Raw genomic sequence first — 27,679 nt, 5'->3', positions numbered from 1 at the left:
AGGGATGCCACCTTTGAGCGGCCTCCCCACACCTCCCTCCGTATCCGTATCCGTATCCCGAATCCGGTTGGCTCAGGGGCGTCTGCAGCCCACGGTGCTTTGTGTAGGACACTGGACTCCCTAACTCCTCGGTCTGCCCAGAGAGGCGGCCTCCGTGTTGATCTGTTTTCTTAATTGTGCTCTCTATCCCAGCCCTCCTTGTTTTTATTGAGGTGAACTTAACATAACACAAACCACTGAAAAGTACACATAAGCCGGTGGTATTTTGTAGAGTCACAATGGTGTGCAAGCATTTCTACCTAGTTCCAGAACATTTTCATCAGCCCATGCCGGTTAGCACTCAGCCTCCACCGCCCCCTGCCTCCAGGCCCTGGCAACCTCAGATCTACTTTATCTCTAGGGACGTGCCTTTTCTGGACATTTTGTATCAGTGGAATCCTATGTGGCCTTTAGTGTCTGGCTTCTTTCACTCGGCATCGTGCTTTTGAGGTTCGCCTGCGGTGGATGGACCATGTCAGTGCTCTGGTTCTTTTCCTGGCTGGACCTATTCCACTGTATGGATGGAGCACAGCTTGTGTATCCATCCGTCCGTCCATCCATCCATCCATCCATCCATGGATGGTCATCTGGGATGTCTCCACCTTGTGGCTAATGTGGACAATGCTGCTGTGAACACCTGCGTACAGATGTTTGTTGGAGTCCCGGTTTTCGTTTCTCTTAGGTGTATTCACCTAGGACAACTGCTGGGTCACCAACTCAATGCTTAACATGTCGAAGAGCTGCCAATCGGTTGTCCACAGCAGCCGCACCGTTTCACATTCCCACCAGCAGCACCTGGGGCTTCCCATTTCCCTACACCCTCAGCAACACTGGATACCTTCCATTGTTCTGACAGCCGTCCCGGCATGTGTGTCGAGTGTTGATCCTCCACTTTGAAAGCAGAGCGGAGATGCCACCCGGCCCCACCTCGATGATCCAGCCCAGGAAATGGATTCCCAAGGTCATCCTAGAACTCTGCCCTCTGGGGCCCTGGCCCCTGCACTGCTCTCAGCCCAACCCCACCCCACCCCCGGGCGACTTTATCAGCAGGGAATGCACGGCATGCAGAGCAGGAGCCTCGGGTACAAAGGACTGGGGTCTGTGGAAGCAGCTGATCCCGCCCTTAGAAAAAATCCAGTGCAGATAACTCAGAGCACACCCCTCTCACACCCAAATTTCAGAAGCTGCTCTGAACCACAGGCAGGTCACGGGAATGAACTCCCTTGAGTTTTCCAGAAAGCTACAGTTTTTTTCTTCTTTTTTTTGTGTGTCGAAATACAGGAATGAACCAGTACAGGTTTCTTTTAAAATAAAACAAAACACACACAAACCTACTCAAACTTGGTGTTAGATTTTTAAAGACCTTTAAAGATTCTTAAAGGTCTTAGACCTTGGCTCTTGTCAGCCTTTATTCCAGCTAAAAATGGTAGCAGTGGGCAGCCCGGGTGGCTCAGCAGTATGGTGCTGCCTTCAGTCCAGAGCCTGATCCTTGAGACCCAGGATCGAGTCCCACATCAGGCTCCCTGCATGGAGCCTGCTTCTCTCTCTGCCTGTGTCTCTGACTCTCTCTCTGTGTCTCTCATGAATAAATAAATAAAATCTTTTAAAAAATAAATACAAATAAAAATGGTAGCAGCAGCATGGACCCTCCTAATGGGCTCTCATCTGGGGGTCTCCCTTGACTGACTCCTTCAGCCACAAAATGTTTTGATTTTTCTACCCTTGGCCATTAAGAAAACAAATGAGTGCTTTCAAAAAGGTCTGTCCCCTTCCCAGAGAGACAGGATGCTGGATGGCCTGGCCTTGGATCCCAGCTCTGCCTCTACCCCAGTCCTGGGCCTGTGGGTTTGGCAGTGACAAGTTCTCTGGGCCTCAGTCAATCTGCTAATAATATGGGTTGTTGGAAGGATGAAGTGAGTTAACATGTGAAATGCTTAGCAGCCCCGACACAGAGCTGGTGAACAAGATATGTACTCCTTTGTAGCAGCCAACAGCGTGAGGGTGACGGGGTGACACATCCCCACATCTCCACCTGCGTCAAAACCAGCAAAGTGCACCTCCCCCATTTATAACAGGCAATCTGGGGTATATTCCTCTAGGATTGGGTTTATACACACACACAGATACACATGTACATATACCTATATACACACATTCCATTATAGCTGTTCCATTTCTTCTTCTCTTGCTGTGATTTCAGGAAGGATTCTATCAGACTTACATAACTTTGATATTACTGGTGGATTCTCTAAGCCCCTGACCTTTGGTGGACATCTCCCTTTGGCATGTTTTCAGTAGCACTGGCCATTGTAGGCTTGCTGTCTTTGGGCACGGCAGCAAGAGGAAATTAGAGAGACTTCTATTTGCCGTAGAAGGAATTATTCAACACTTAACTACATTATCAGTATCAAGATCCTCTATTACTCGGAAGTGTAATTTCTTTCTCTCTTCCAAGGAAAGGAAATTTGAAACCGCTTCTGGGGGAAGGACAGAGTAGAGATTTATTCTGGTAGGGCTGGAAGCCACCAAGGCAATGACAGCGAGTGGCCGTCAAGGAGTAGACCTTGGATCAAGAGTCAGGATCCAGGCAGCTGAGACCCAAACCATTTCAGTTGTGGTGCGAAAAGGACAATATTCTGTTTGGAAATCAAGTCAAGTTTTATCGATAATGCAAATTTACTAGGAGCTGCTGTAAAAATTCGAACCGATCAGAATGCCTTCCCCATCAAATTGTTTTATTAGGTTAATTAAACAGCTTAAAGACAATTCATTTTGTTCAGTACCCTTCTAGAAAATATTTCAAGTTTTAAGTGAACTTCCAATACATAAAACAAAATTACTTTACCATAGACAAATTTCAGATCAAAATACAACACTCTGTTTCTGTTTTCTTACAGTTATAAAATCCAGTCAATACAAACTACATAAAAAAGATAAAACACTTTCACTGATCCTCGGTACAAGAGAACAGCACAACTGCCGTATGTTCCCAAAGCACAAGTCCTGTGCTTGTTGAGAGGGATCGACCCAGTTACCCCACAACACACTGAAGCAGGCGAACAAAGTGCGTCCTACTGGATTTGACAAAATGAACAAACTCTTTTTGCATCAGTATCACTTGTAAACCATAAAGCAACTCTGTAAGAAAAGTTACTAATTCAAAATTACTTCCACTTTGCTAAATTTCATACCAGCAAAGGAATAGAAAGTTACTCCACAGAACAAACGAGTACATTTGGACCATAGGATGTTTGAGACATGACATTTCAGCAAAATCAAGTTAGCACAGTTTCTCTATTTGTCCTACTGAGTTTGAGGAGTACAATTCTACAAGCTGCAGCTTCCCAGAACTTCAAATATTTCCAACTGTCCATATAATGTCTTTCATTTAGCTTCTGTGTATTTCATTGCAAATATTTTTTTTTTTTTGATTTTTAATTTTTAGCAATATGTGCTTCCTGAAAGATCAGGATACCTATCACACACAATACAACCTCAGCTGAACACACATCTGAGCAGACTGCTCAACTTGGAATCTTTGCAGGTTATAAAAGTTGCAGGGTTTGAACTAAAACAATTCTCTGTATGTGCCCTGTCAGAAAACATAAATATGTTAATTAAGCGTTCATACCAGATGAGTTCTGATATGGTGTCTTCTGAACTTGGTATTTATGAAATTTTCCTTTAAAAGCATCAAAATGGCAAATCAAGAGTGTGCTAAAAACCAGTTCTTGACCAGTTAGGCCAGCTACTACGCAGGCGACCAGCCAACAGGACCGTCACCAGCAATTCTGTGGGTTCGGAGCCCACTGTGAAGATCAGCCCTGAATCTTGGAGAGTCAAACTGAATTTACAGTCCTGTTTTAAGGAATTCCCTTGATAGCTTTCTTCTAGCAGGAGATCTGCATCAGTGATTAAAACCAAATGAATCTACACGTTTATAATGAGTTATGGATGGATCTCATTCACAGATTCAAGCATCCCTGTTCCCAGCAACATACAGCAATAAGACGACGTCGGCCCGAGGCTGCCTGTCACGCTAAAAGCACAGTAGGCTGCTGTGAGTGCTCGACATTTCTGCCGAAGCCATGACTCCTTTTGTGTGGTTGTCACAATTCAGGAATGGTAGGATTCGAAACAAAACAAGTATCACTGTGTCCCTGGTGACACGGAGGGGTACAGGAGTGAGGAACCAAACAAAAGCTGTGTTATAAATGAGTCAAAATGAAAAGAATCCCATCAGCAGAAAAAGCCACGGATTATTTAATTAGGCAAGTGTTGCTAAATAGCCTGTGCTTTTCTCGACTAAAAGGCCACTTGGTATATCTCCCACCATAAAATTACCTGCCCCACGGAATTTGGCTGTTTTCATGGAGACCTTGAATTCTGAGGTCCCACGGAGGGAAAAAGATGCTGTGAACCCACAGAAATTGGTTTGTTTTTAAGCTGATGATACCCTTTTGCCCCATGTATCAGATCCTACATAGTTTTTTTTTTTAATTTTTTGTTTTGTTTTTATTTTTTTTTACAAAGCCTAAGAGTCAAATTCAATAAGCACATGCTAGGTTAATAGTAATACATTTATTTTCCGGAATTTCTTTTGAAGCAAAATCTCTTTTGAAAAAAATATGAAGAAATGGTCTCTCTCTGATTGTAAACGAGCAATTCTAATTTCCGATTCTACTCACCATTTGAGTGGCATGTGTTTTTAAGTCAGAGCTAACTAAGAGAAGGAGACCATGGTCTTGTTGCGCTTGAACAAACGCTCACAAGGACGGTGCGGGCCGAAGCCCACGGTCCCGGTCCTGCGGTGGGTGTGCAGGTGGCTGGGGTGCAGGCGAGCCACCTGGGCCCCCTGAACACGCCTCGCCAGGCAATGTGGGGCCCGCACAGTGCCTTGTGGCTGGGTGCTGAGGTAGTACGTGTGGCATCTGGAGCCCCTTCTCCTGGCTCGGAGAGGAGCCCCGAGGACCTCCAGGCAGGTGTGGAAGGCGGCCGAGCTGTGCCCCAGGGAGGCTGTTCTAGTCTCCAACGGCTTGGGGAGCCTCAGCTCTGCAGCTGGCCATACCTCAGAGGGAGGCTCTGGCCCTGAGCTCTAACCCGGGAGGAGCAGGGTGGCAAGGACTCTGGGAAGCTCCCCGGGGCCTAGGGGACAGGTCTGGCTCTCTTGCAGCCAGCCAGGGCCAGCTGGCTGTGGAAAGTGCTAGTCACAAAGCTTGGGTCAGGAGCTCCCAGAAGAATGCCTTTTCAATAAATATTTTTAGGCTAATGGTCTGGGGAACAAGAGGAGGATTTTTTCTTGCCCCCCTCCCCCCCATTCTTTTTGGGATACATACTTTGTAAGTAGTTAAAACCCTCGGCTGGGACAGGTATGGGATGAGGAGCAGAGGGCAGGGTGGGAAGGCCAAGCAGAGTGTGTCAATAAGATGACCCTTGAAAACAAGACCAAAATAACTTCTTCCACAATGACTGAAGTCCCTGAACTGGTACAGAGAGACATGCCAACTGAGGAGGAGCCTGTTTCCTGGTCTTTGGGCAGCCACGGTGGGATGTGGGGAGGAAAGCCAACACCGGTTCAAATGGAGATTAGTAAGTGAAGACAACTCAAGAAATGTAGAGAAAAGCACAAGAGGTGGGAGAGCACAGATGACTCCCTCCCAAGGACTCAAGTGCATGCCCCAGCTGATGCCTGTTTCCTCTATTTTGGGGCAGATCTTTGCCAAAGCCAGTGGGGCCAGAAGAGACACGCAGAGTGAGGCGCAGCCTCCCACCCCTCCAGGACTAAGACTGCCTTAGGCTTTCATAGAAGAGGGAAAGTAAAGCCACCAGCGGAATCCGATCCCTTAGAAACTCTTCTCAAAGGAAGACAAGAATCCATCAAGCTGGAAGGGGCCTGAGGTGGTAAGCCAGCCCAACTGGCCCAGCACGTGAGCCCCCTTGAGAGCATCCCAGGCCTTGGCCACCTCTAGGCCCTGCTCAAAAGAATGCAGTTTTTACTTATTAGCTTTCTTAAATCTGCAGAGGTACTGACAGATTTCAAGCAAAAAGGAGATAAAAAGCAATAATCGCTGTACTAGTTGACAATATGGTTTTAGGCAAATCTCTAGAACTGTGCCTATTTCTGAAAGTTCAGCTGAAGAAGGCCATGGCTATTGGCCAGAGGCCACAGTAAGGAGGCTGTGGATAGGTGGTGGGCAGGAAGGGAAGAGAGAGAGAACAGGTTGAAAGGGACAAAGACTCTTCTCCTTAAAAATCAATGTGCAAGTACAAGCCCTCCCACCCCCATGTTTTACTCAACTGTTCTTCTGCAAGGAGCTTTGGAGATCGTGACCAGTATCCTGCAACAAAGCAAGAACCCTCTCACTGACACGATCATGCTGCAAGAACTCTCCTAGGGGCATGTCCAGAGATAAATGCTCAGAACCAGGGAGGGCACCCATTTTACCATGAGGCCATTCTGTCTCCACATTCATTGTCGGCCTGAGCCATGCACATCTGCTATGTTCTAAAGACATCCCCACAGGCCAGAGCCTCAGGCCTCCAGAGCCCCCACCACCTACCTCGGGCTTGCTCTCCAATGGTGGCACCCGGAACTGGGTCCTGGGGCCCATCCAAGGGCAGCCCGTGGACAGAGTAGCAGAAGAGGTTTCCTTTTCTGGCTACCAGTCCCCCACAAAAACGCTCTTCATTTTTTGTTGTTTTTAATTAATTTTTATTTTTTAAAGTATGCTCTACCCACAACATGGGGCTTGAACTCACGACCCTGAGATCAAGTCACATGCTCTACTGACTGAGCCAGCCAGGCGCCTGCCTCTATTCTTATTTTTAAATAGCTGGCTTATGTTCAAATCATCAATAATTCCTGCCCCACCCATTTTCTTTCTTTTTCATTTAGGAACTATCTTTTCTGAACCTAGATATGACTCTCTATTTAGCCATTTATTAGACTGTCACAGCGCTGCAGACCCTAACACCCAACACTTCATCCTTCTCAGCACTTTTCTCAGCCTTCTTTTTTATATGTTACTAAGAAAAGCGTTACAAACCTCCAGCCATTCTGGGCAGCACTGTCAGGCACGGCTGTTCCATACATTTCTCAGCCTTGTCGGCTCTGTTTCAACTGCCTTTTCTTATTCACAGAGAGATCAAGAATGATTTTATAGAATGCCTTCCATGTTGTTACATCTGCCAGTCCCAGGGTGTGAACCGGAGAGGAAGTGACCGTAGGAAAGGGTTAAGGGGCTCACTTTCTGTATCACTTTAAGTAATCCTACTTTATTTGAAGGTACAAAAAAGCTCTACACACACACATACACAAAAATGTATTTGTAACACAAATTTTGTTTGCTTAAGTTTCACATAGCATCCAAGTTAAGAGAGAATAGGTATACTGATCTCAAATAGAGATGTAAAATATATCGTTTATTTGACCAGTAGAGCCCACTACTTGTGACATCTTAGGGTAAAAAGAAAGATTCAACTTTGATAAAGAGTTTTAAGTATTATTAGAGGACTTCATTAGGCAAATTCTGATTTGAGGGTTATTTAAAATAACTCTAAATATTCTAAGTACATATTATGGGATGTTTCAGTTCTACAGAATCATCCTGAATTCAAATATTAGAGCAGCAGGAGAGCAATGGCATGGGTCCAGAAAGTAAATCATTTTATCAACACAAATATCCATTTACTTATAGATCCTGTGGCAGCAGACATTGGAATGGGGAGGTGCTAAGGCCAGGACATACCACGAGGGCAGTGCTGCCCCCCAACTAGTGACCCGAGGCTGTGGTGAGTGGCCATAGCAGCCACGGTTACAGCTCAAGCATGGTGGTGCTAGGTTCTCACCTTCAATACGTATCTGATCTTCAGAGCAGCCCAAAGAGGTAAACACCCCCATTAACCTACATCTGTAGGTAAGGAACTGGGCTTCAGGGTTAAAGGGTCCCGAAGGGTCCCCAACAGCCTGCGGTGCTAGTCTTCATCTCACCTACACCTGGCACCATGGCCTGTGTGTGCCTGAAGCCACTAGGTTTGCTTGGGAAAAAGTACATCAAGTGTTTATACATGTTTTCCTCAAAATAACTGAAAAGGTTGAGGCTCTAAGGCAGAAAGTCTCAGTTCTCTTGGAAACCACTCAGGGAAAGGTCTCACACCTGCTGCCAGACCCACATGGTGCTGACGTACTGTCATGTGGGGAGAAACTCTGCTCTCTGCTCTAGAAAGCACAAGCTGAACAGCGAGATTGTGTTAGAGCATAGTGACCGTTCCATTGTTAGGTTTTATCTGGTCCGTAAGTTATTCCAGGTTGGCTAGGTTTTTAGGAACGGGCATAACTCTTCTGGGCACTAGCGATGCTGGGTAATTCCCATGAGAAACCACCCCAGGAGGGGAAGGTGTGACTGCAGGGCATCGGGGGGCCTTGCGGCCCCCCCGCCCAACTTACTAACTGGGGAAGCTGACAGATGCGGGTGCGGACAGAGCCCACGTATGCCACATGGACAAGGCACATTTGACTGATGTCCAATACAAATCCAATTACTCATGAGTTTAAGTATAATGCAATTCTGTGCTGTTTGGTCAACCTCAATCAACTCTGTACTTCCTTTCACAACCCCAGCATGTCAGATCAGAACGAAGAGACGACGAATCTACTAATGAGCCTCTGTTTTCATCAAAATTAAAGATTCCTGGGAAACAAATTCATGAAAATACACTTCATAGCTCCTTAAACTGCTCACAGTAGCACCTTGCAGACCATGAAGCACGGTAGCCCCAAGCATCTGAGCTCCATATTCTGGGTCAGATTCCACAGACACCTCCTATCTGACCATAGCAGGATAGGGAGTGAGTCCTCTGTCTTACACAGCAGTGCAGTTTAAATATACTACTTTCCTATGTTATGAAAACATAGTCTCTTAAAGACTCTTTAAAGTTCAAGTTGAGTTTCAAGTAATCATTTTGCAGCAGCTCTAGGAGAATGATTGTTCCTCCTGATTAAAAGTGCCTATTTAAAAAAAATAAAAAGGTAGTAAAATGGAAAACATGCCTTAGAGAATTGTATTCCTCAAGGCCACCCGCTGCTTGCTTCCAGGCTTTTGTTAAAGGACAGAATGTGTTGAATTCTCCTAAATTGGCAGGGGATCAAGCACAACACTACATAATGAGGTAGCTGAGAACAGAGTTTTTCCTATAAACACAAAGAACAAGGGAATAAGTGCATGTAATTCTCATCCAATTAAACAGGAAACATGATAAAGTGAGCTACATATAGTCATATTTATACCAAGTTCACAGGTTTAACTGGAAAAAATTAAATCCAAGGTTCTAACATATGTCTTATTTGTAATTGATGAGTAGGAACAATAAAAATAAGGCATTTTAAAACCTATGATTTTTGTGGAAACACCAAAAATAAAGGTCTAATAAATATAATCTGCTGACCAGAAAGAAAGTTGAACCTGCATCTACTTGGGATCTGAATTATCTTAAGTGGCCACGTATTTATACAAGTCACATGGAAGGCCTGATCCTTCTCCTCGTTACCTTAATGCAGTGTATACCCAGGCTGTGTGCACTGCCTTCCTCCCTCCGGCTGATCACTTCTCTAACGCAGATCACAGTGACTGAGGAATTTATGGCAGCTAGGTTGGACCACAAGGACGCCAATATTAAAAATTATAATTAGCCCAAATTTCGGCTGAGCAGCAATTTTAAAGTATTAGTTTTTATCTCAAAAAAAGAAAAGAGAAGGCGACAGGTATTTCCCTCTAGGTAATTAGGCAATGTCATTTTATCTATCAGGTATATGATGTGGTGAGGAAGAGGAGAAGCTTAAAGACCCAATCACTTAGAGAACTTCAGTATTAGAACCAAACGTGAGCAAGCCTTCCTCAAAGGTATGCCCTTAGACAGAGTCATAACTGAGCTCCTCAGATATCACATAAACACAATGACTGTCATGAGACAAAGCTGAGATAGATTTAAGATTAAAAATAGAATCACTTCCAAAAAATAGAAAAGTTTAAAAAGTTTTACCAGTTGGTGTGCAAAAAAGGAAAAGTCTACCTTTAAATACTATTGATTTTACCTCCAAGAGGCAGCAAAACCTCAACCTGATTTCATATTCTCTGGTTATGGGCAAGTGGGTCATCCCTCACCTTTATACCATACATTTTTGTAATTCCTGAACTGACTAAACAGAGTACTTCAGGGGTTGTTAGAAGGTTACCAAAATACTTTCTCCAACATTCTAAGACACAATCTCTTCTCCCTTACTGATCAGATGTGGTAAGAAAAGCAGTATAAAATAAAGCTCCAGATTTTTAAAAGTAAGAACTGCTTCTCCATAAAATACACTTAGTACTTCTGTTCTCACGACCTTAATAAATTCTTAAATTTCCTATAGCTAACGGAAAGAAAACCAAAGATCTTTCAGCTGACATCTGTGTAACTTATAAAAGGACATATCTGGAGGCTTATGTTATGCCACAAATGATTATTTTATGACTAAAAATACTTGTATGCCTAGAAAATTAAGTGGTAGTCTCAAAGGCTGAACGGTGAAATGATAATAGAAAGACCCAGATTCTACTTCTGGTTTCTACTCATGTGAGAGGTGGGAAATGAAGCCGTATCTACTGGGCCTCAGAGACTGCTCTCTGTCCAATGAGGGGGGCAGTGGAGGGCACTGCACCCATTGCAGGAACGTGAGGATCAAAGCAGTTTATTATGGGAAAGGCTTGGAGCCATATATAAAAAACAATAAAACCCAACATTAAATGCGATAAATGGCATTAGATGTGCTAAGTACAGGATCCCCCCCCTCCCCCCCCAATCCTACAGAACATTTGGAGACCACCAAATTCTGAGTCCATATGTCAGGCACTTTTTGCATTTTTTAAATTCTGTATTAGTTCCTCACTCTATAATATGAAGCCAGTCTGTGTACAAAGTTTTTCATCTAAAATCCAGCAAAATAAGTCGCTCATGAGAGAACTTCTCAATCCTGTGAAGAACACTGCTTTGATTACAAGGGTACTATGCACTGGCCAACCATTTACTGACTACCTGCTGTGTGCCAAGCACTGGGATTAGCAGATGGCCAAGACAGGGTTGCTGCCCACAAGGAGTTTATGATCTAGAGGGATGGCAGCATGACAGCTCCCCAGAAATCCAAATAGAATTCTTAGTGGGTGCTCTAGAAGCATTTGCTGATTAAATCCAGGGCAGCTTTTTCACACTAATTGGAGTCTCCACTCTCCCTGGTTCCCCCCAAGGTTCACACACATGAGGGGCAGCTGCAGAAAGAGAGCAGTCTCACCCTACCCTTCCACCAGGTGCTTTTTAAGGGGGTTCCAGTGCCTTTTAAATTCATGCAAAGGGCCACCTCATTCTTTCCCCAGATAATCAAATGTCTTCATCTGACCACAGGAGACTCCTCTGGAATTAAGAAGACCAACAAGAAGGTAACACTGCAGTGTTTTTAGTACTCCTTTGAAAACTTTTTGGTTTGGTACACTGAAGTCAGAATGCACCAAATGGAACCCCAATGGACCAAGGCAGCTAAAGAATTTCTCTAAAAACCTAGCTTACTACCATGAATAAGAAGGTACCATAGCAAAGACAGCCCTATCTTTACCAGGTCAATATAAGGATGTGTTTCCTGTATATTGCCTGAGGATACCCCCCCCCCCATAAATTATAAAAATGGCACCTTCAAAGCATTATTGAAGTGGTAGTGCAATATAACAAGACACTTCAGTACAAAGAATATCATCACTCATATATTCTGTCTGGATTGTTGCAGTTTGAGCAAAGCCTACTGTTAGCTATCAATTCCTCACAGCAATGAAATAAAGAATTAATGAAATAAACAATGAACTTAAAAATTTCTTAGGCCAAATCTTTACAGTCTACCAACTGTACTAGTTGGTAAACACTGTTTTTAATCCCAGTAAAGAAATGCAGACATCAAGTAAAACTTACTACAAACCACAACGCTATGGATATTTACACCTGACGTGAGCTTAACACAGTAGTATAAACTGAAGGGCCACGGGCTCAAGAATTTATCTGAAGCACCAGGAGACAGTAATATATGTAGTTTGGAACTACAATTTAAAAAGTAAACATATATAAACAAACTTACCAAGACACATAACACACACATTCTCTCCCTCTCACAGGATATACACACTATCACACGCTCACAAAAAAAAAAAAACCACTTCATTTTAAATTAAACACTTACCTCTTCGAAAAATCTATATTTGGATGCATTAAACAAACAAACAAACAAGCCTACTGTAGACTGTAGCCTAGGAGAGATCCTTTAAATATTCATTGACTCTAACCTGAGACAACTTTCCTTCTGTTGGCAGGTTAATGAAAATACATTGCACTTCCCCCAAAATTATTTTATTTAAAATTTTAAGATCTGTTCTCAACTGCCAATTCCAACCTACACCCGGTAAAAGTGCCTATGATAAAGAAGTATTAAAAATTTATCAAGAAAAGATGTTTCAAGGCATAAGTGGAATGTTAAAGCGAACCTGCATGAAATGAGTTAAAATTTATTTCACAATACTGAAGTAAATATCATTTACAAAAAAAGTCATGATTAATTTTGGAACATAATAAAATTAAATATATTCCTACACTTCAACATAATATATATATATATTTTTTCATATATATTTCACATATATATGAAAATAACAGTTTGGCACTTAGCAGCTTCTGTTGGTTATAGCATCCCATATTATGTGGCAAATTTATTGTAAAAAACATTACTTAAATTTCTGCAGCTACCGTGTCAATGAACAGAATAAAAAACTAAAAATGAACTGTTTTTATAAAATGAATTGACCAAGTCATGCAGGCACTGTAAATATTGCAGTAGCGACCCATTCACTCCTCAACAATGAATTGTCTCCTTGGAGAGGCCTGGCGTAGACTGGAAAGTTTTAAACTTCAGAGATTAAACAGAGAGAGTTGCTGACTGTCATGGCTTTCATAGGACATCAGTCACTGCTTTCATGTACCTCAGCTGCAACTTCTGAAGGCCAAGGTTCTGTTCCACACAGGATAGGTTACCCAAGATAGTTAACTTTTCCAGCAATTTGCTTCCCCTAGAAAATGAGTATCTAATTGAAAAAAAGAAGTTTCCTTTCTTTGCAGTGGCCATATGGCTTGCTTTGATGAAAAGATACCCCAGGCATTGCTGGGACAGTGTGCAGACTACAGCTGACTGGTACACAATACAAAGAAAAAAGGTCAACTTTGCTTTATACATCGAATTCGACTGTGATACATGAATGTGTGGCAAATCTGGCCTACTGCCTCTGATCTAGAAGATAAACACTGCATGCCTTCTTTTACCAGTACTTTCTGCCACACATAACAATTTTTAGAACCCCCACAGGCAAGGCTTCTTCCAGCAACGTTTATAGCATTGTACTGACTCCTAACAGGTGTAAGAAAAAAAACTGCAGATGGGGGTTATCCTTTTTTTTCTGTTCATGGGTGGGGAAATATAAGCGATGTTTCATATGCATGTTTTTAACAACATACAAGCATTCCATCTAGGAAGTTTCCAGAAGAAACTCCTATTCTCAAATTTATAACCAAATGATACATTTATACATTTATTAATCATTAAGACAAAATACTGCTTCTTCTAGCCATTTACCAAGAGGGGGGGAAAAAGCTGTAGAAAACAATCAGAAATGAAGAGTTTGGTATTAAATTGATTAGAAATCTGATATTGCATAAAATTCAAATTATGACATCATCAAGCACTTTGAAGTCCCCGAATGCACACTAAGGTGGCATAATTTGAATGGAAAACAAAGTATCTTACAAGGTAAGTGCTACTAATGACAGACTTTTTCCCTCAGTGGGAAGTGGGGTAGTGTGGGGTGACACAGGAGAGCTGTAGAAGAGCAGAGGCGGAGGAAGAGATGAATTTGCTCTACTATGAACAGAATGAAATTAAGTTGAGGTAGTTTATTCTACCAGCCAAACTTTACTTATAATGTAATTTGTCTAAAACTCTTGCTAGTGAATGTCATTGAGAAAATTCTGTTATAAAGACTAGATTCTTAACACAGGTATGCATTCTAAGACAAGTTTTCAATCTCAAACAGGAGTAAACAAGACTTTGTGTGCTTTCGGACAGATTGAAGGTTTTGATCCCTATATATTTTGTCTGGACAGTTTTTGTAGTCATAGTAGATCTTTATTATTTGTCTGACTTAGGTCTTTCTTCTAGAAAATCTCCTATTCTGCTTAATAACCTCGTGTTTATAAAATGGTTCTAATTATTTGCAAGGAAGAATGGCACTGCATGAGATCCTTCACAACTCCAAGAGAACTACCCCAGAAACTATGGCAAGACCCACCTGAATCAACACAGAAGTTAGCAACTTCCCTTCAGTTCACAAGAGGGCTGCAACCTGACTCATTAATTTATTGAACCTTTAGATGACTAAGATAGAATGTCATAAAAGAGAAATTTTATCTTAGTTTCAATTCATGATAATATAGTTTAAAAAAGATTCTTAGGACACAGTACTAGTAGTAAATGGAGACTAACCGGCATACAGTCCAATCTAACATTTTAGGCACAAACCTTAATTTGTCGGGCAGGGTTAGGCGTGATATTTCCTTCCAGGTGCAGTAGAAAAGCAATCTTGGCATGTTTGGATATGTTGATTTGCATATATGGATTTTTGTTTGTTTACCAAAGCCAGGTACTAGAACACAGCAGTCACTCAGATAGGAGTTCCCTTCAGGAAAAATGCACCCTAGTATTTTAACTTCACTATTTTACATGATACCGATTCCCATTTCCCTTCTCCTTTTGACATTTACTAGCCTGTTTGTCTGCAGACACATCTAACTGGAGGAACGGATTCCTCCAAGTTAGCTTTTTCAACAGTTACAGGTTCTCCCAAACGAGAGTGGAAGCTCAGGCTTCTAAGCATTATAGTAAAACCACCAGAGTTACCATACAAAGCCCGGCACACAGAGCAAGTTTCGGCTGCCACCTCTGTTCCCCTCGCAGAAAGCCGTGTTATGGTGCGCTTGGTCAGGAGCTCTGCTTCTGCTCTGTTTTCTCCTCAAGGTGAATGAACACGAATACGGAATAAGCCTTGCTGAAGCTGTAGGCGGAAAAGCTTGCAATTTGCAATGCGTAAGGCTGCACACCCCGTGCGGCGAAGGTCAGATGGAAGGAGTGGTTTGGTGTGGTGCCAGGTTCCTGTGCTTCTTTTAAACTCACGCACATAGTCGTAATTGGTACCTAGACCATAAGAAGCGGCAAAGGTGATGCAAGGCGCCTTGGAGTCACCAGGAAATAGATCCAGCAAAATCACCACAACGTCCTTACCTGTATCAAGATCTCCAATAACATAAATACTGGCTCCTATGGGTACAGCTCCATAAACGAAAGAGGAACTGGCAGGGATGCATAAGTTCTGGTCGTTAAGATAGATCCACCTGAAAATGAACAGATGGGCAAATCCAAGGAAGTCAAGAGGATGACCACAATATCCAGGGAGACCATCAAACTTGGGGAGCCAACAAACAGCACTAGGAACTGCACCAGTTCAGCTCGACCTGCATTCCCATTGCCAGGTAACTGCTGAGTTCTCTCCCGTCACTATGGATACTAGTTTTGCCTGTTCTAAAATGTCACATATATTAAAACGTAAAGAGCATGCACTTTTCAATCAGCTTCTTTTGCTCAGCACAATTCATCTACACTGTTGTGTGCAGCAATAATTCGTTTCTTTTTAAGTGTTATTCCATTATATGGATAGACCAGAACTGGTTTATGTGTTGACCTGCTCATGTTCATTTGGGTGATTGTCAGTGTGTGGCTGTTGTGAATAAAGCGGTTTTGGACACTGGAGTGCAAATCTTCTTTGTGTGGATGATGTCATGGAATTGACTGGTTTTGTGGCTTGAGGTACATTCTACTCGATAAGAAAATGCCGCACTGTTTTTCCAAAGCATTGTGCCATTCTGCATTCTAATTTGCAATGTCTGGGAATTCCAACTGCTTGGCATTACCAAGCCTGCTCTCAATACTGCTGGTTTTTCTAACTGTAGCCGTGTTAGTGGTGTGGGCTTCCCCAAGAAGGGTGCTGGCTATCTCCATGTGCGCTCACTGGCCGTTTTATCTATCTTCTTTTGTGAAATGTCTGCTCCAAGAGTTGCTCATTTTTAAAATTGGGTTCTCTGTCTTCCTACTGAATTTTAAGATTCTTTTGTGTTGTGGGATGCAAGTCCTTTGTTAGATACATATATCATGAATATTTTCCCCAGCTTGTAGATTATCTTTTTGTTTTCTTAATTGAGCCTTCTGAAGAATGGTTTTTAATTCTGACAAATTCCTATTTGTTTATTTATTTAAATAGTTCATGCTTTCTGTGCCCTTCTTGGAAATCCCTGCCTATTCCAAGGTTGCAAAGGTCTTCCTCCTATGCTTTTTTCTGGAGATTTCACAGTTTCAGCTTTCACATTCAGGTCTTATCATACATTTCAAGTTGAATTTTGGGTATGGTATGAGGTAGAAGTTCACTTTTCTTCCATACAGATATCTAGTTGCTCCAGCATCATTTGCTGAAAAGACGTTTCTTTCTCCCACTAAATTGCCTTGGCATTTCTGTTGAAAATCAATTTAATAACCACAAAAAGGATCCAGGGCTCCACAAAGAGGTAGCTGATTCCCCAGATGAGACAGAAAATACAAGATGAGTCTGGAGCATCTTGTGCTGCCAGACAGGAAGGGCTTAAGAAGGGTAGGGTGTGTCCAAAGGACATGGAGCTAATAGGGAGGTTCCCAGTGGCCAAAGCTGGAACAGCTGAGCAACAAAATGAATAATGATAGTATTGGATTTATAACTTATAAAAAAAAATATCTGTGAGTTCATACAGATACAAATAAGTAACTGAATATGTTAAAAAAAAAAATAGGGAGGAGAGAACGGTCTTTACTGAGTTCCAGTTAACAAATGTAGACAGAATGAGGGAAATAGATCAACATTAGGAAACCACCACAGTTGTAACTACTGCTGGTGTAACTACTCCACTGATAGGTGCTTAATTAGTGGTGAAAGTTTGAGAAGAAATGGTGTATTTGCACATTCTCATTTATCTCTTCCAATGTATTTGTAAATTAAAAGGGAAATATAGCAACTTTACAGTGGAGAAACCCAAGAGACACTACCTTAACCAGGTAATCAAGGTTACTGTCACCAGTAATAAGACATGGAGACAGCATGTCCTCCTTGATGGAGTGTATCACCTCTGTGGTGCTCCTGCCAAAGATGCCTATCCTCAGCCTAATCACGAGAAATTATCAGACAAATCCAAATTAAGAGATATCCTATAAAAACACGGACCAACTATCTTCAAGAATATCCTGGTCATGAAAGGCAGGGAAAGACCAAAGAACCATCACAGGTTAAAAAAGACTAAAGAAACACAACTCAGTGTGTTGTCAGTTCCCACATGGCATCCCAGAGCAAAGGGAAAAGAGAGATTAGTGGATAAGCTGGTGAAATTCGAATAAAGATTAGCGTTTACTTAATAATACCGTGCCAACATAAATATCTTAATTGTGATATCTGTACTATGGTTATGTAAGATGTTAACACGAAGAGAAGCTGGGTGAATGGCTTACTGGGGATTCTATTTTTGCAATTTTTCTTTAAGTGTAAAATTATTCCAAAATAGAAGTGATTTTTGTTTAAAAAGCCACCACCACACAACCGTGGATTCCACTATATAATAACATTCACTTAAGGTAATTGGAACAAATAATTTCCTTTCAATAGCTAATGACATAGCTGGGGTAAAGCAGCTCTAAGTCAGACCCTGGGAACATATCTAAACCCTAAGAACTACCAAGGTCCAGGCTGACATGCATTATTGGAGCATATGACATACAGATGTTATTCCTGTTCTCTCTGTGCTATGAAGTGTCCAAGAAGCCAGCAGCTCAGACCTAGTGCATCTGGATGTCAAATATAAATGTGAAACTGTTCCACTAAGAACAGTGCTTTTATTTCAAAGAACTCTTCCCAGATTGTTATAAAGCAGCAGCTTCCATATTTTGAATTCTAAGAAACAGGGAAGCAAAATTATCTGTCCAAGATCACATAACAACTCAGAAGCAAGCTAACGTAAAGCTGCTATATTTGAAAAACCTTCATTCAACACTTGATTCATCTTATACCTGAATGTTGACTGGTATCCAGCAGTTTGCTGGAACTGGGACTACAGCTTGGCTCCTGGTTTCAAAATGTCTCTAGGAAACAGGGGAAGGGAAAAATTCAAGAGCTCTCACTGAAAAGTAAAAATAGGGACGTGAACAGGCCTTTGAAAGAAAATGTTTGAAAATATCAAACTACAATAACTGGCTAATTCACATTTTATGTCTTCAGGGCTAAGCATCGCTATCTAAACCTTGACATTTAAATTCTTCCCAGGTTCTGAATCAAACGAATCCAATGACTGTCCCCCAGACCTTGTCTGTGGCTGAACCCTACACCCAGGCCCAAACTCAGGGGAGAGGCACACCACTCTTCTGGGCAAACTCATGATGGGGCCATGTGTGTCCTCACAAGAGTAACTGGTACTTCTATTTTTTTTTTTTAATTTTTATTTATTTATGATAGTCACACACACAGAGAGAGAGAGAGGCAGAGACACAGGCAGAGGGAGAAGCAGGCTCCATGCCGGGAGCCCGATGTGGGATTTGATCCCGGGTCTCCAGGATCGCACCCTGGGCCAAAGGCAGGCACTAAACTGCTGCACCACCCAGGGATCCCTAACTGGTACTTCTAAATGAGCATCAGTGACTAGACTGTTTACTGAAAAGCATATCAGAATACAACAATATTTTGGCATAATTTTGTAGAGTTGAGAATCTCACATTATTCCTCCCAGGAATAATTAAACAGAGCTCAAGAAACCAGTCTATGTAGATGATCTACCAAATTTGGTCCAAAGCAGATCAATGACTCAGAGTTCCTGAGTTTCAGAAAAATAATCCTAGCTGATCTATTTCCTATAATGCTAAGGGTTCAAATGAAATGAAACTAACATAAAAACTTAACTGCATCATGTATTTAGCCGCTGCTTTTAAAGCAGGTATAAAAGGTATATGGCTTTGCCTTCTTTCTCTGCCATCTATCACCTCGCTGACCTTAGACAATTTAGCTGTCATCTATAAAGTGGGGATACCAAACACCACCACTAACATCCAGTGACCTGTGGGGATGACATGACATGGCCAGTGCAAAATACTTCACATACTATCTAGCACCAAGTGGGCATCAGTAAGTAGCAGTCATGCTTGTAACGGATGAAAGCAATAGTATCCCCTTAGTTCCAATGTTTCCAAACATGGCCTTATTAGGACCTGAGGCTACAAGACGTGTCCTCTGGTAACTTAGAATTAGCAATGTCCATTGTGCAGGAGATTTTTAGAATATAGCCTGGTTTGTAGCAGCGAGCTTTGGCAAGAGCAGAGCAGGAGGGAAAGACAGGCAAGGAGAGATTGGGGTAGGGATAGCAATCAACTGGAGAGGAGAAGGAAGGACAGAGGTTTCTGCTTCTGGCCGGGGAGAAAGCAACTCTCCGCAGGCTGACTGTCCTGCAAGGAGCAGCTACAAACTCTGGACAAGATACAAAAGACAACTGCCTGAGGGCTCTGAAGACTGAGAAAAAGCAGGCAGGTTTGAGATAAAAAGTGAAAGTTGAAGAAGCAACACACACGAAGGGAGTTTCTGCATCTTCGGTAGCTTTGACCAAAGGCAGGGTGACACTGGCAGCTCCAGGTGGCTGAAACCCCTGGAGAAAAATCCTGCCGTCTTTGTGGTCACTGGAATCAGGGCAGAGTGTCTTGAGGCAACCAGAATCTCCTGAGTGAATACAAGTCTCAGAAAGAGGAGAGCCAGAGAAGGATGCCTAATTTTATACATATGCACTTGTCTCAAGTCTTCGAGCCCAGAGTCATGAGTGCTTGTAACTGAGGCTGGCTTATAGAACTGAAGAGAGGTTGGAACCGCCATGTGCAGCAGTGTGACAGCCAGCCAGGAGCCTAGGCAGGTGCGAGGGAGGCCTGTTGAAACTCTCCGTGTAATGCTCTGAAGTGCCAGAAGAGATGTCAGGGCCTCAGCAATGTGCCATTCACGATGTTTGGGATGTAACCCATAATTACTCAACAAAAGAAAAGCCAGAAAAATGAGAACCCATTCTCAAGAGAATAAACCATAAACAGATGCCAACTCCAAGATGACCAAATGCTGGGATTATCTATCAGGTGGCAACTCGAATGTGGCTACCAGAACTACATTCAAAAGAGAAAGGAAAACATGTTTATGATGAAAAGATGGGAGATTTCAGTAAAGAAATGAAAAAATCTAAAATTCTACCTGAAGAAGCTGGTAAAGGAAGAACAGAATAAACCCAAAGAAAGTAAAAGGAAGGAAATCATATGGACAAGAGCAGATGCCTGTGGAAGGCAGAACAAAGTGGAAAAACAGCCTTGAAAAGATAAATGCAGTGGTAGGCTTTGCGAATAGAGGGCACCGGAGGGACTGCAAGGCCAGGCAGCACGAAGGGTTTCTTTCCTGGGGTTGGTATGCCTTTGTCCTTCCTCCCATCAGCTGCTGCCTGCAAGTGTGCAGGAGACTCAGAGGTGCGGGTCCTCAGTGAGGTTCTCTGCCACCCAACACGCAGCGTCCTGCATGCACTGGCCACACCACACCCTTGCAGGGTGGGGGGATGTCTCTTCACAATTTGCTCCTTCTTAGGAGATTTCCCTCAGCTCTAAAGACAGTAGTAGCTGCGTTTTCCACAGTAGCAATTTTTGCGTTCATCAGAGCTCTCTTTCATCAGTTAGCAGTTAACCACCTCTTACTAGTTTATAATTACGTGAATTAAATTTTCCCTGTTCAGGGTACTGATGTGGTTTCTGTCTCTTGACTGGACTGTGGCTGAAACAGATTTGTCAGGAGAGTGGTTCAGCTCCTCATCTCTTACAAAGGCATCTGTAGTACCTGCTACTTCCTAACCATCGATCCAAACACCATAATGTCAATGGGGAGATCAATATGATGCTTTAAAGGAACACGAAGGTGATCAAAATGTTCCTGGACTAGCATACAGTAGACAGTAGAACCAACATAGGCCTGAGGCCAGACAGTGCAGGGGTACTGCTGGCCCTGCAGGGCAAACTGCTTCTGGTGATCCTTGCAAATTGGTGCCAAAACAAAGCATTAGCTGGGTTAATAGCTGCCTACTCTTGCATTTTCAAGTTTTTGATGGTGGCACTAATTACTCTAACTTCCTCAAGGATGTGGAACTGTTTCTGGTTTTCTGTCACGGTAGGAAAGGAAAGTTATAGTGATTTCCATGCTATCCTTCCTACTGTAATGGCCCCCAAGCCTTGGGTCAGAGAACCACCACAAGATTCTACTGGTTGTCAAGTGTGTCTGCTCAATTATACCTTCAGGGATCAAAAGATGAAACTGACAGGCCTTGACTTCAACAGTCACCATGACTGTCCTATAGAAGCAAAAGGTGGGAATCCAGGCTGAGCAGGTGCATGGAGGCAGTCAAACACAAGATGGGTTAAGAGGTGAGCTGGAGTGCAGGACAACAGGAAGGAAGAGACTGGAAAAGACTGAACATTTCTCTTAACCTCAGACAACAGAGGGCTCCAGCAGGAGGCTACATACTATTATCTTTGTTTGGTAAGCAATGGGGGAATACCCAGAGTTTCCAAGAGGAGAATGAAATGACCAAAGTCAGATTAATCTTTCAAAAACACAAACAGGCCAAATGCACAGGAAAACAGGTTATAAGGCTAATGCCATTGCACACATGAGAAAGTGAACACAGTAGGGCAGGAGCAGAGAAATGAAGGTGGGTGACGTGGAAAATATTCCAGAGTCTAAAAAAGAAGACAAGACTTGGCAGCTGATAAGACATGTAGCATGGGAGAGAATCAACAATGAGCTTTTTTTGAGTATGAATAACTAGGAGGATGGTGGTATCAGTGAAAGAGCAGAGACACCGGGAACAGAGACTGCCTGTCATTCTGGGTATATTAAGTTGTTACTATGACATGATGTAATTTATGGCAATTTCTTTGCTTTCCTTCAAACCATTTTGTTTTTAGTCAGAAACACAGAAAATAAGATATGGCATTTTTCCAGGAAAGTTTTAACCTAAAAATAGGGAACAAAGACAGGAAAGACAAGAGATTACTTAAAAACAATAAATGGTCTCCAATCTAATACAGATTGCTCATCTGGCAACAGTTTCAACAGTACGCAAATATAACATACTTGGAAACATCTGCTCTTTTAAGAAATAAACTACTGCTGTATGTTATTTTCTTCCTATAGATATTTACAGGAAAGCCTGTATTTTTAATGCAATGTAGTGTGGTGGCTGAAGAGATGGACCCTGGGGCCAGAGTTCAAACTCCTTGCTACCTTTGTGTCTCTTGGCACATTACTTAACCTGTGTTTTGGTTTAAAGTAGGAATAAAAAGAGCACATAGGGACTCAGATAGTTGTTTTGAAGACTGAATGAGTTACAAATAAGTTAGTATGTGGCACTTGGTGTTTATGTCTGCATCATATAAACAAGAATCCTATATGTTATATTGACAAAAGAAATATAGCTTTCTTCATTCTATTACCTAAAAACTAACATTGGTGGGCACCTGGCTAGCTCAGTTGGTAAAACACATGACTCTTGATCTCAGGGTTGTGGGTTCCAGTCCCCACACTGGGCCTACAGCTTACTTTAATAACTAATACTGGATCCAAAAAAAGAAACTAATGATCCATGAATTTATTTGGAAGTGCTTTTAAGTAGCAAGGAAGGAGCCATACTCTTATGTCTAATACTTATGAACTGAAAGCAAGTAATAAGCTTATATTTAAAGCTTATCAACTATTAATTTGGAACAACCTGACAGAAATATAAAAGTTCTAGCAATTTATTGCACGTCAGGGGCAGACTGAGAAACTCTGCAGCCAGATTTTAAGTCCTATATACAAATGGGGACAGGGTAGGGTGAGGAATACCTAAGTGGCCTTGATTACTCCAGCAAACAAGGGGCAGCCTCTAGTTCACACTGCCCAAACAGTAGCTCAGTCATTGTGAAGAAAGCACAAGTCAGTATTTTATGGGAAACCAAACACACTAACCACTGCTTATATTTTTAATTTTTTAAAAAGATTTTATTTATTTATTTGAGAGAGAGCGAGAGAGAGCGTGCTAAGCAAAAGCAGGGGGAGTGGCAGGCAGAGGGAGGGAGAAGCAAGACTCCCCACTGAGCAGGGAGCCTGCCAGTGGGGCTTGATCCCTGGATCTGGGATTACCACCCAGCTGAAATAACCACTGCTTATAAACGACGCTGAGCAGTCTTGAGATTCGCTTGGGGAGGAGTTAACATGCCACTTTATACCTTGGACAGTTAGCACCCACAGTAAGGTATCAAGAGAGATGTAGAAAAGTCCAAAATTCTGTCCTGCCCCCACCATAGCAGACATTCTCTAAATTGCTCTCATACTTTGTCTAATAAGTTCTCCTAAGAGGGTCTACCCCTGTAATTCATGGGGGAGGGGCTAGAGAGGCTATACAAATATCCTCAATTTAAAATACATTAAAAGTTAGATAACATTTACATATATTTCTAAAGTAACTGTTCATGGTTTGCCCTAATGGAAAACATGAAATTAAACATTGCCTTCTAGCACCCCCTACTGGTGACAGGGTTGAAATACTGTAACAAGATGAATTTTTACATGACCATTTCCCTGTAGGGTTTAAATAGTCCAGTTTAGTGGTTACCACAATAAATCCTGTGGGAGGAGAGAAGGGAAGGAGGTTGGTGGGAGGGTGGCTACTCTACAGGACGAGTACGGCAACCAGTCAGATGTTTTAAGACTCTGTGCTCTGTGACCCCACACTTCACCCACTGAATCAACTTTCTGTCAAGCGTTTAACACAGGCCAGGGACGATGCTGGAGATAAGGATCTGTGGACAGCTGAGCTGAACCTTGCCCTCAAGAATCTTATGGTTAACGATTGCAATGCAAGAGACATGAACTGAATGTTAGGGGATCACAGATGGAGGAGCCTAAACTGGACTAGGAGATGTTAGAAGGCTTTCTCTAGCAATGGTGATTAAGCATAGTTTTGGAAGAGGCTGTATTAACTGGATAAATATTGGAAGGGAAACTTTAGACAAAAGGAGTAATACAAAGACATAGAGCTAAGATCATCATAACATGTTTTGGGGAAAAACGATGCTCAGTATAACTCAAGTGAAGCATCTGTGTTGAACAGTAGCAGAAAGAATAGAGAAAGGCCCTATCACAGAAGGCCTTATATACCAGGTTAAGGAGTTAGCTTTCTCCTTCCTAAAAGCCAGATGGAGCCAACAACGATTTCAAACAACCAAGGCTCAAGGTTTGATATACATGTCAGAAACACTTTCTTATGGTTTTAAGCTACAAATACTTCTCAAGTCTCTGATTAAACCTCTAGTAGGCATTAGGTATAATGTCCTAAATAGGATAATTCAGTCAAGTAACTTGAAAACAAAACTAATCTAAGACACGACTTTGAAAGCAGAAAGGAAAAGTCGCACAAGTTATGTGAAACTGCTCATACTTACCTTTTAAACTCGTCATGATAGAATTCCGACTTGCACGTGACCATCTCACTCCCCTGGATGTCCTCACGACTTCTGACTCCCCCAAACACATACAGTTCCATGGCCACTCCACAGGCCACAGCTCCAAATCTGAAAGGCCACACGGAGCATATTAGCTGCTGGATTTATAACTCACAGCCTGATTCCCAAACTCCTCTTACGCTGGTTTTAACGCTGCAACATTCAGGGTTTCATGAATATGTGGGTCTGCCTTTTTAGGAGATGGACTATTCATTTACTTTTATAGAAACCAAATACCAAGTCAAGTGAAAAGTTTATTTGAATGAAAGAGGGCACCTACAAAGTCCACATCCACATTCTTGTACCTTCTCTCCTTTAGCGGACAGATAGCAGTCCACTGCTGGGTCCTTGGGTCATAACATTCCACAGATTCGAAGAGCTTTCCATATGATCCTCCACCCATGGCATAGATTTTCTTTTTCATAGCTGCATAGCAGCCGATCTGGAAGAAGAAAGTAAGAAGCAGGGAGGCAACACTTAATTATTCATATTAGACAAATACTAACTCTAGTCTGGAGAGCACCGTAGAGTGTCTGGGAAAGGATTCGATTTCTAATAGTAAATCTATGGTGCTTTCCAATATTACAAACACAGGATTTTAAAAACAAGAAGAGGAGGTAATACATGTATTGTTCGTTAACTCCATCTGACACAAATGCATTCAGTGACATATGTAAATGTCCCTATTTTTTTTTATGTCCCTAATTTTTAAGGACTTCTCTAGTCTCTCCATTCTTTCACCACTATTTGCAGATTCCAATATTTAGATTCTGTTGAGCAACATGTCACTCAATTCCTGCATCAACTGAGTTGAGAGAGAGAGCAGGAACACAGTAGCCGAAGTGTAAATCCCCACAGGACTGGACGAAGTTTCCTTGTGAAGAAGAGCCCCTCCCTCCCACACCAGAGAATGAGAGTAAGACAGATCACTCTCTAAACAGCTAACGGGAGCCATGTCTTCACTCTACTCCTGGTGCAATGGCCATGTTTACCTGTAGACTGTTTTCTCCTCAGGCCTGCATGATGATTAAGAAAATAGGTTTGGAAGACCTGGCTGCTTCCCAAGTGAGGGTGTTCACAAAGCATTTGTCAAGCACAGGCGTGTGGCAGAGAACTTACCATCAGGATAAGCTCTCACACACACTCCATCTCCTATCATGGTGTACAGCTGATGATAATGAAGGCAAGCCACTGACAGGGACAGAAATCATGAGTTCTTTTAACACTATCGATCGTACTAAAAGGCTAATGTGGGAAAGGAAGAAACGCTAATTTCAAAGCCCAATTTGTAATTACAAGATATGGTTCTCACCTTTCTAACCATGGTCAAATCAGGTTGCTTTGTCCAGGTTTTGGAATAAATGTCATAACACTCCATGGAAATTAGCTCTTTTTCACCATCCTCTCCTCCTAAAATGTACAGCATGCCATCTATCTCCACAATTCCAAAATTATGTCGTGGCTGAAAAGACATCAAAGATCTCTGTATACAAAAGGCCAACTCCCAGACTAAAAGCAGATATCTATCTATCTATCTATCTATCTATCTATCTATCTATTTATTTATTTTAGATATCCATGCATTTAATAACAACGACAGGTATTCCAGAGTTCCAGCAAAGAGGTGCCATGCTCAAAACCATCTCTCTCTGGTATCTGTGATTGCCCTAGCGGCTCACCCTTCTGCCATAAGAGACAGAACCCAACTCAGGTGTGTTTTGGAACAAGGGAATCACCTACACGATAAATTCACTGGTGGAATTATAATTTTCTACTCACAACAGCTCAGAACAATAGGAACAACTATTACCTTCTGGTTCAATAAAACTATCTGCGTTTAGCAGTGGGCTGTAGTTGAGTGTTTCCCAGCTAGTGTGTGAAAGGAGGAACCACAGCTCAGGCACTGCCTGAGGCTGGGAGAGGCATGGGGAGGCGGGCCAGGCTCCTGCTACAGCTATCTAGAATGACGGAAGCCTGAGGGGTCATTTGTTAATGAATATTTGCTTAGAGTCCTTCCCCTTGGTGCCCAGAGCTATTTTCGTGCTGAGAGCAGAGTCCTCAGCGGACAGACAAAATCCCCCGCCATCAAGGAGTTTATGTGAACAATTAAAAAATACCCAGTATGTGAAAGGTGCCATGTGACGTTAAGAGAAAGAAAGTGGGCAGAGATGGGAGAGCACTGAGGGGCGGGAGGGAAAGCCTACCTGGGAAGTGCCCCATGCACACACACCAACAGAAGGAGGGAGGGAGCTACGATGGTGTCTGGCAAAGGTCCCAAAGCAAGTGTGTGTGTAGGTTTGAGGAACCATTGGAGGTCTGATGGAGCAAAGGCAGGCACAGAGAGGAGAGCTAAGGCAGTGGGTACAAGCATGGTGGGCAGGGGCCTGTGGCAGGGCCTACACTTCTTTCCTTACATGAACACAGACACAAAACAAAAGTGCAAAAGGAAAGATACACTACCAAACTAATGAAAAAGAACGTCTTACCTCATTCATTGGTGGCAATGCCGTCCATGTATTTGCATCCGGGTCATATTTTTCTCCTGAGCTCAGGGTCTGCTTATTTTCATCTTGGCCCCCAAATACGAACAAGAATCCCTCTGCAAAAATAGAACAAGACACAGGAAAGATGAAACTTTCTTCAATTTCCATCTCCTGCTGAATATAAATGCCACAGCTGTAGGGAGTTATGTGGAGGCAACTACTCTAATTATAAGAGTGGATTTGAGGTCTTCATCACAATTCATTTGATCCTTGGTGAGAGAGGCTAATTCACGTTTGTGAGTCACTCTGGCCATTTTATATCACTCCACATCTGAGTGGATTCCTACTACCCTACAGTGTACAACCAAGATTGGCA

At 42.5% G+C, this 27,679-nt stretch overlaps 1 protein-coding gene across 5 annotated transcripts in view; it reads right to left on the bottom strand.

The window, feature by feature from the left end:
- Positions 1 to 2,753: 2,753 nt before the first annotated feature.
- Positions 2,754 to 27,679, bottom strand: part of GAN (gigaxonin) — a 60,551-nt gene continuing 35,625 nt past the window's right edge. For all 5 annotated transcript variants that reach the window (XM_077890957.1, XM_077890961.1, XM_077890960.1 and 2 more), the window contains 6 exons: positions 27,307 to 27,419; positions 26,133 to 26,282; positions 25,126 to 25,262; positions 24,761 to 24,889; positions 15,434 to 15,543; positions 2,754 to 15,346 (listed from right to left, as the gene is read on the bottom strand). In XM_077890957.1, coding sequence (XP_077747083.1) covers positions 15,165 to 15,346; positions 15,434 to 15,543; positions 24,761 to 24,889; positions 25,126 to 25,262; positions 26,133 to 26,282; positions 27,307 to 27,419 — 821 coding nt within the window. In that variant the 3' untranslated portion in view covers positions 2,754 to 15,164. The remainder of the gene's footprint in view (positions 15,347 to 15,433; positions 15,544 to 24,760; positions 24,890 to 25,125; positions 25,263 to 26,132; positions 26,283 to 27,306; positions 27,420 to 27,679) is intronic.

This window comes from Canis aureus, chromosome 3, assembly GCF_053574225.1.
Source record: "Canis aureus isolate CA01 chromosome 3, VMU_Caureus_v.1.0, whole genome shotgun sequence".
In the NCBI taxonomy this organism is placed as follows: Eukaryota; Metazoa; Chordata; class Mammalia; order Carnivora; family Canidae; genus Canis; species Canis aureus.
Note: the sequence above shows the minus strand (reverse complement) of the source record. Positions and strands in the feature narration are given on the sequence as shown.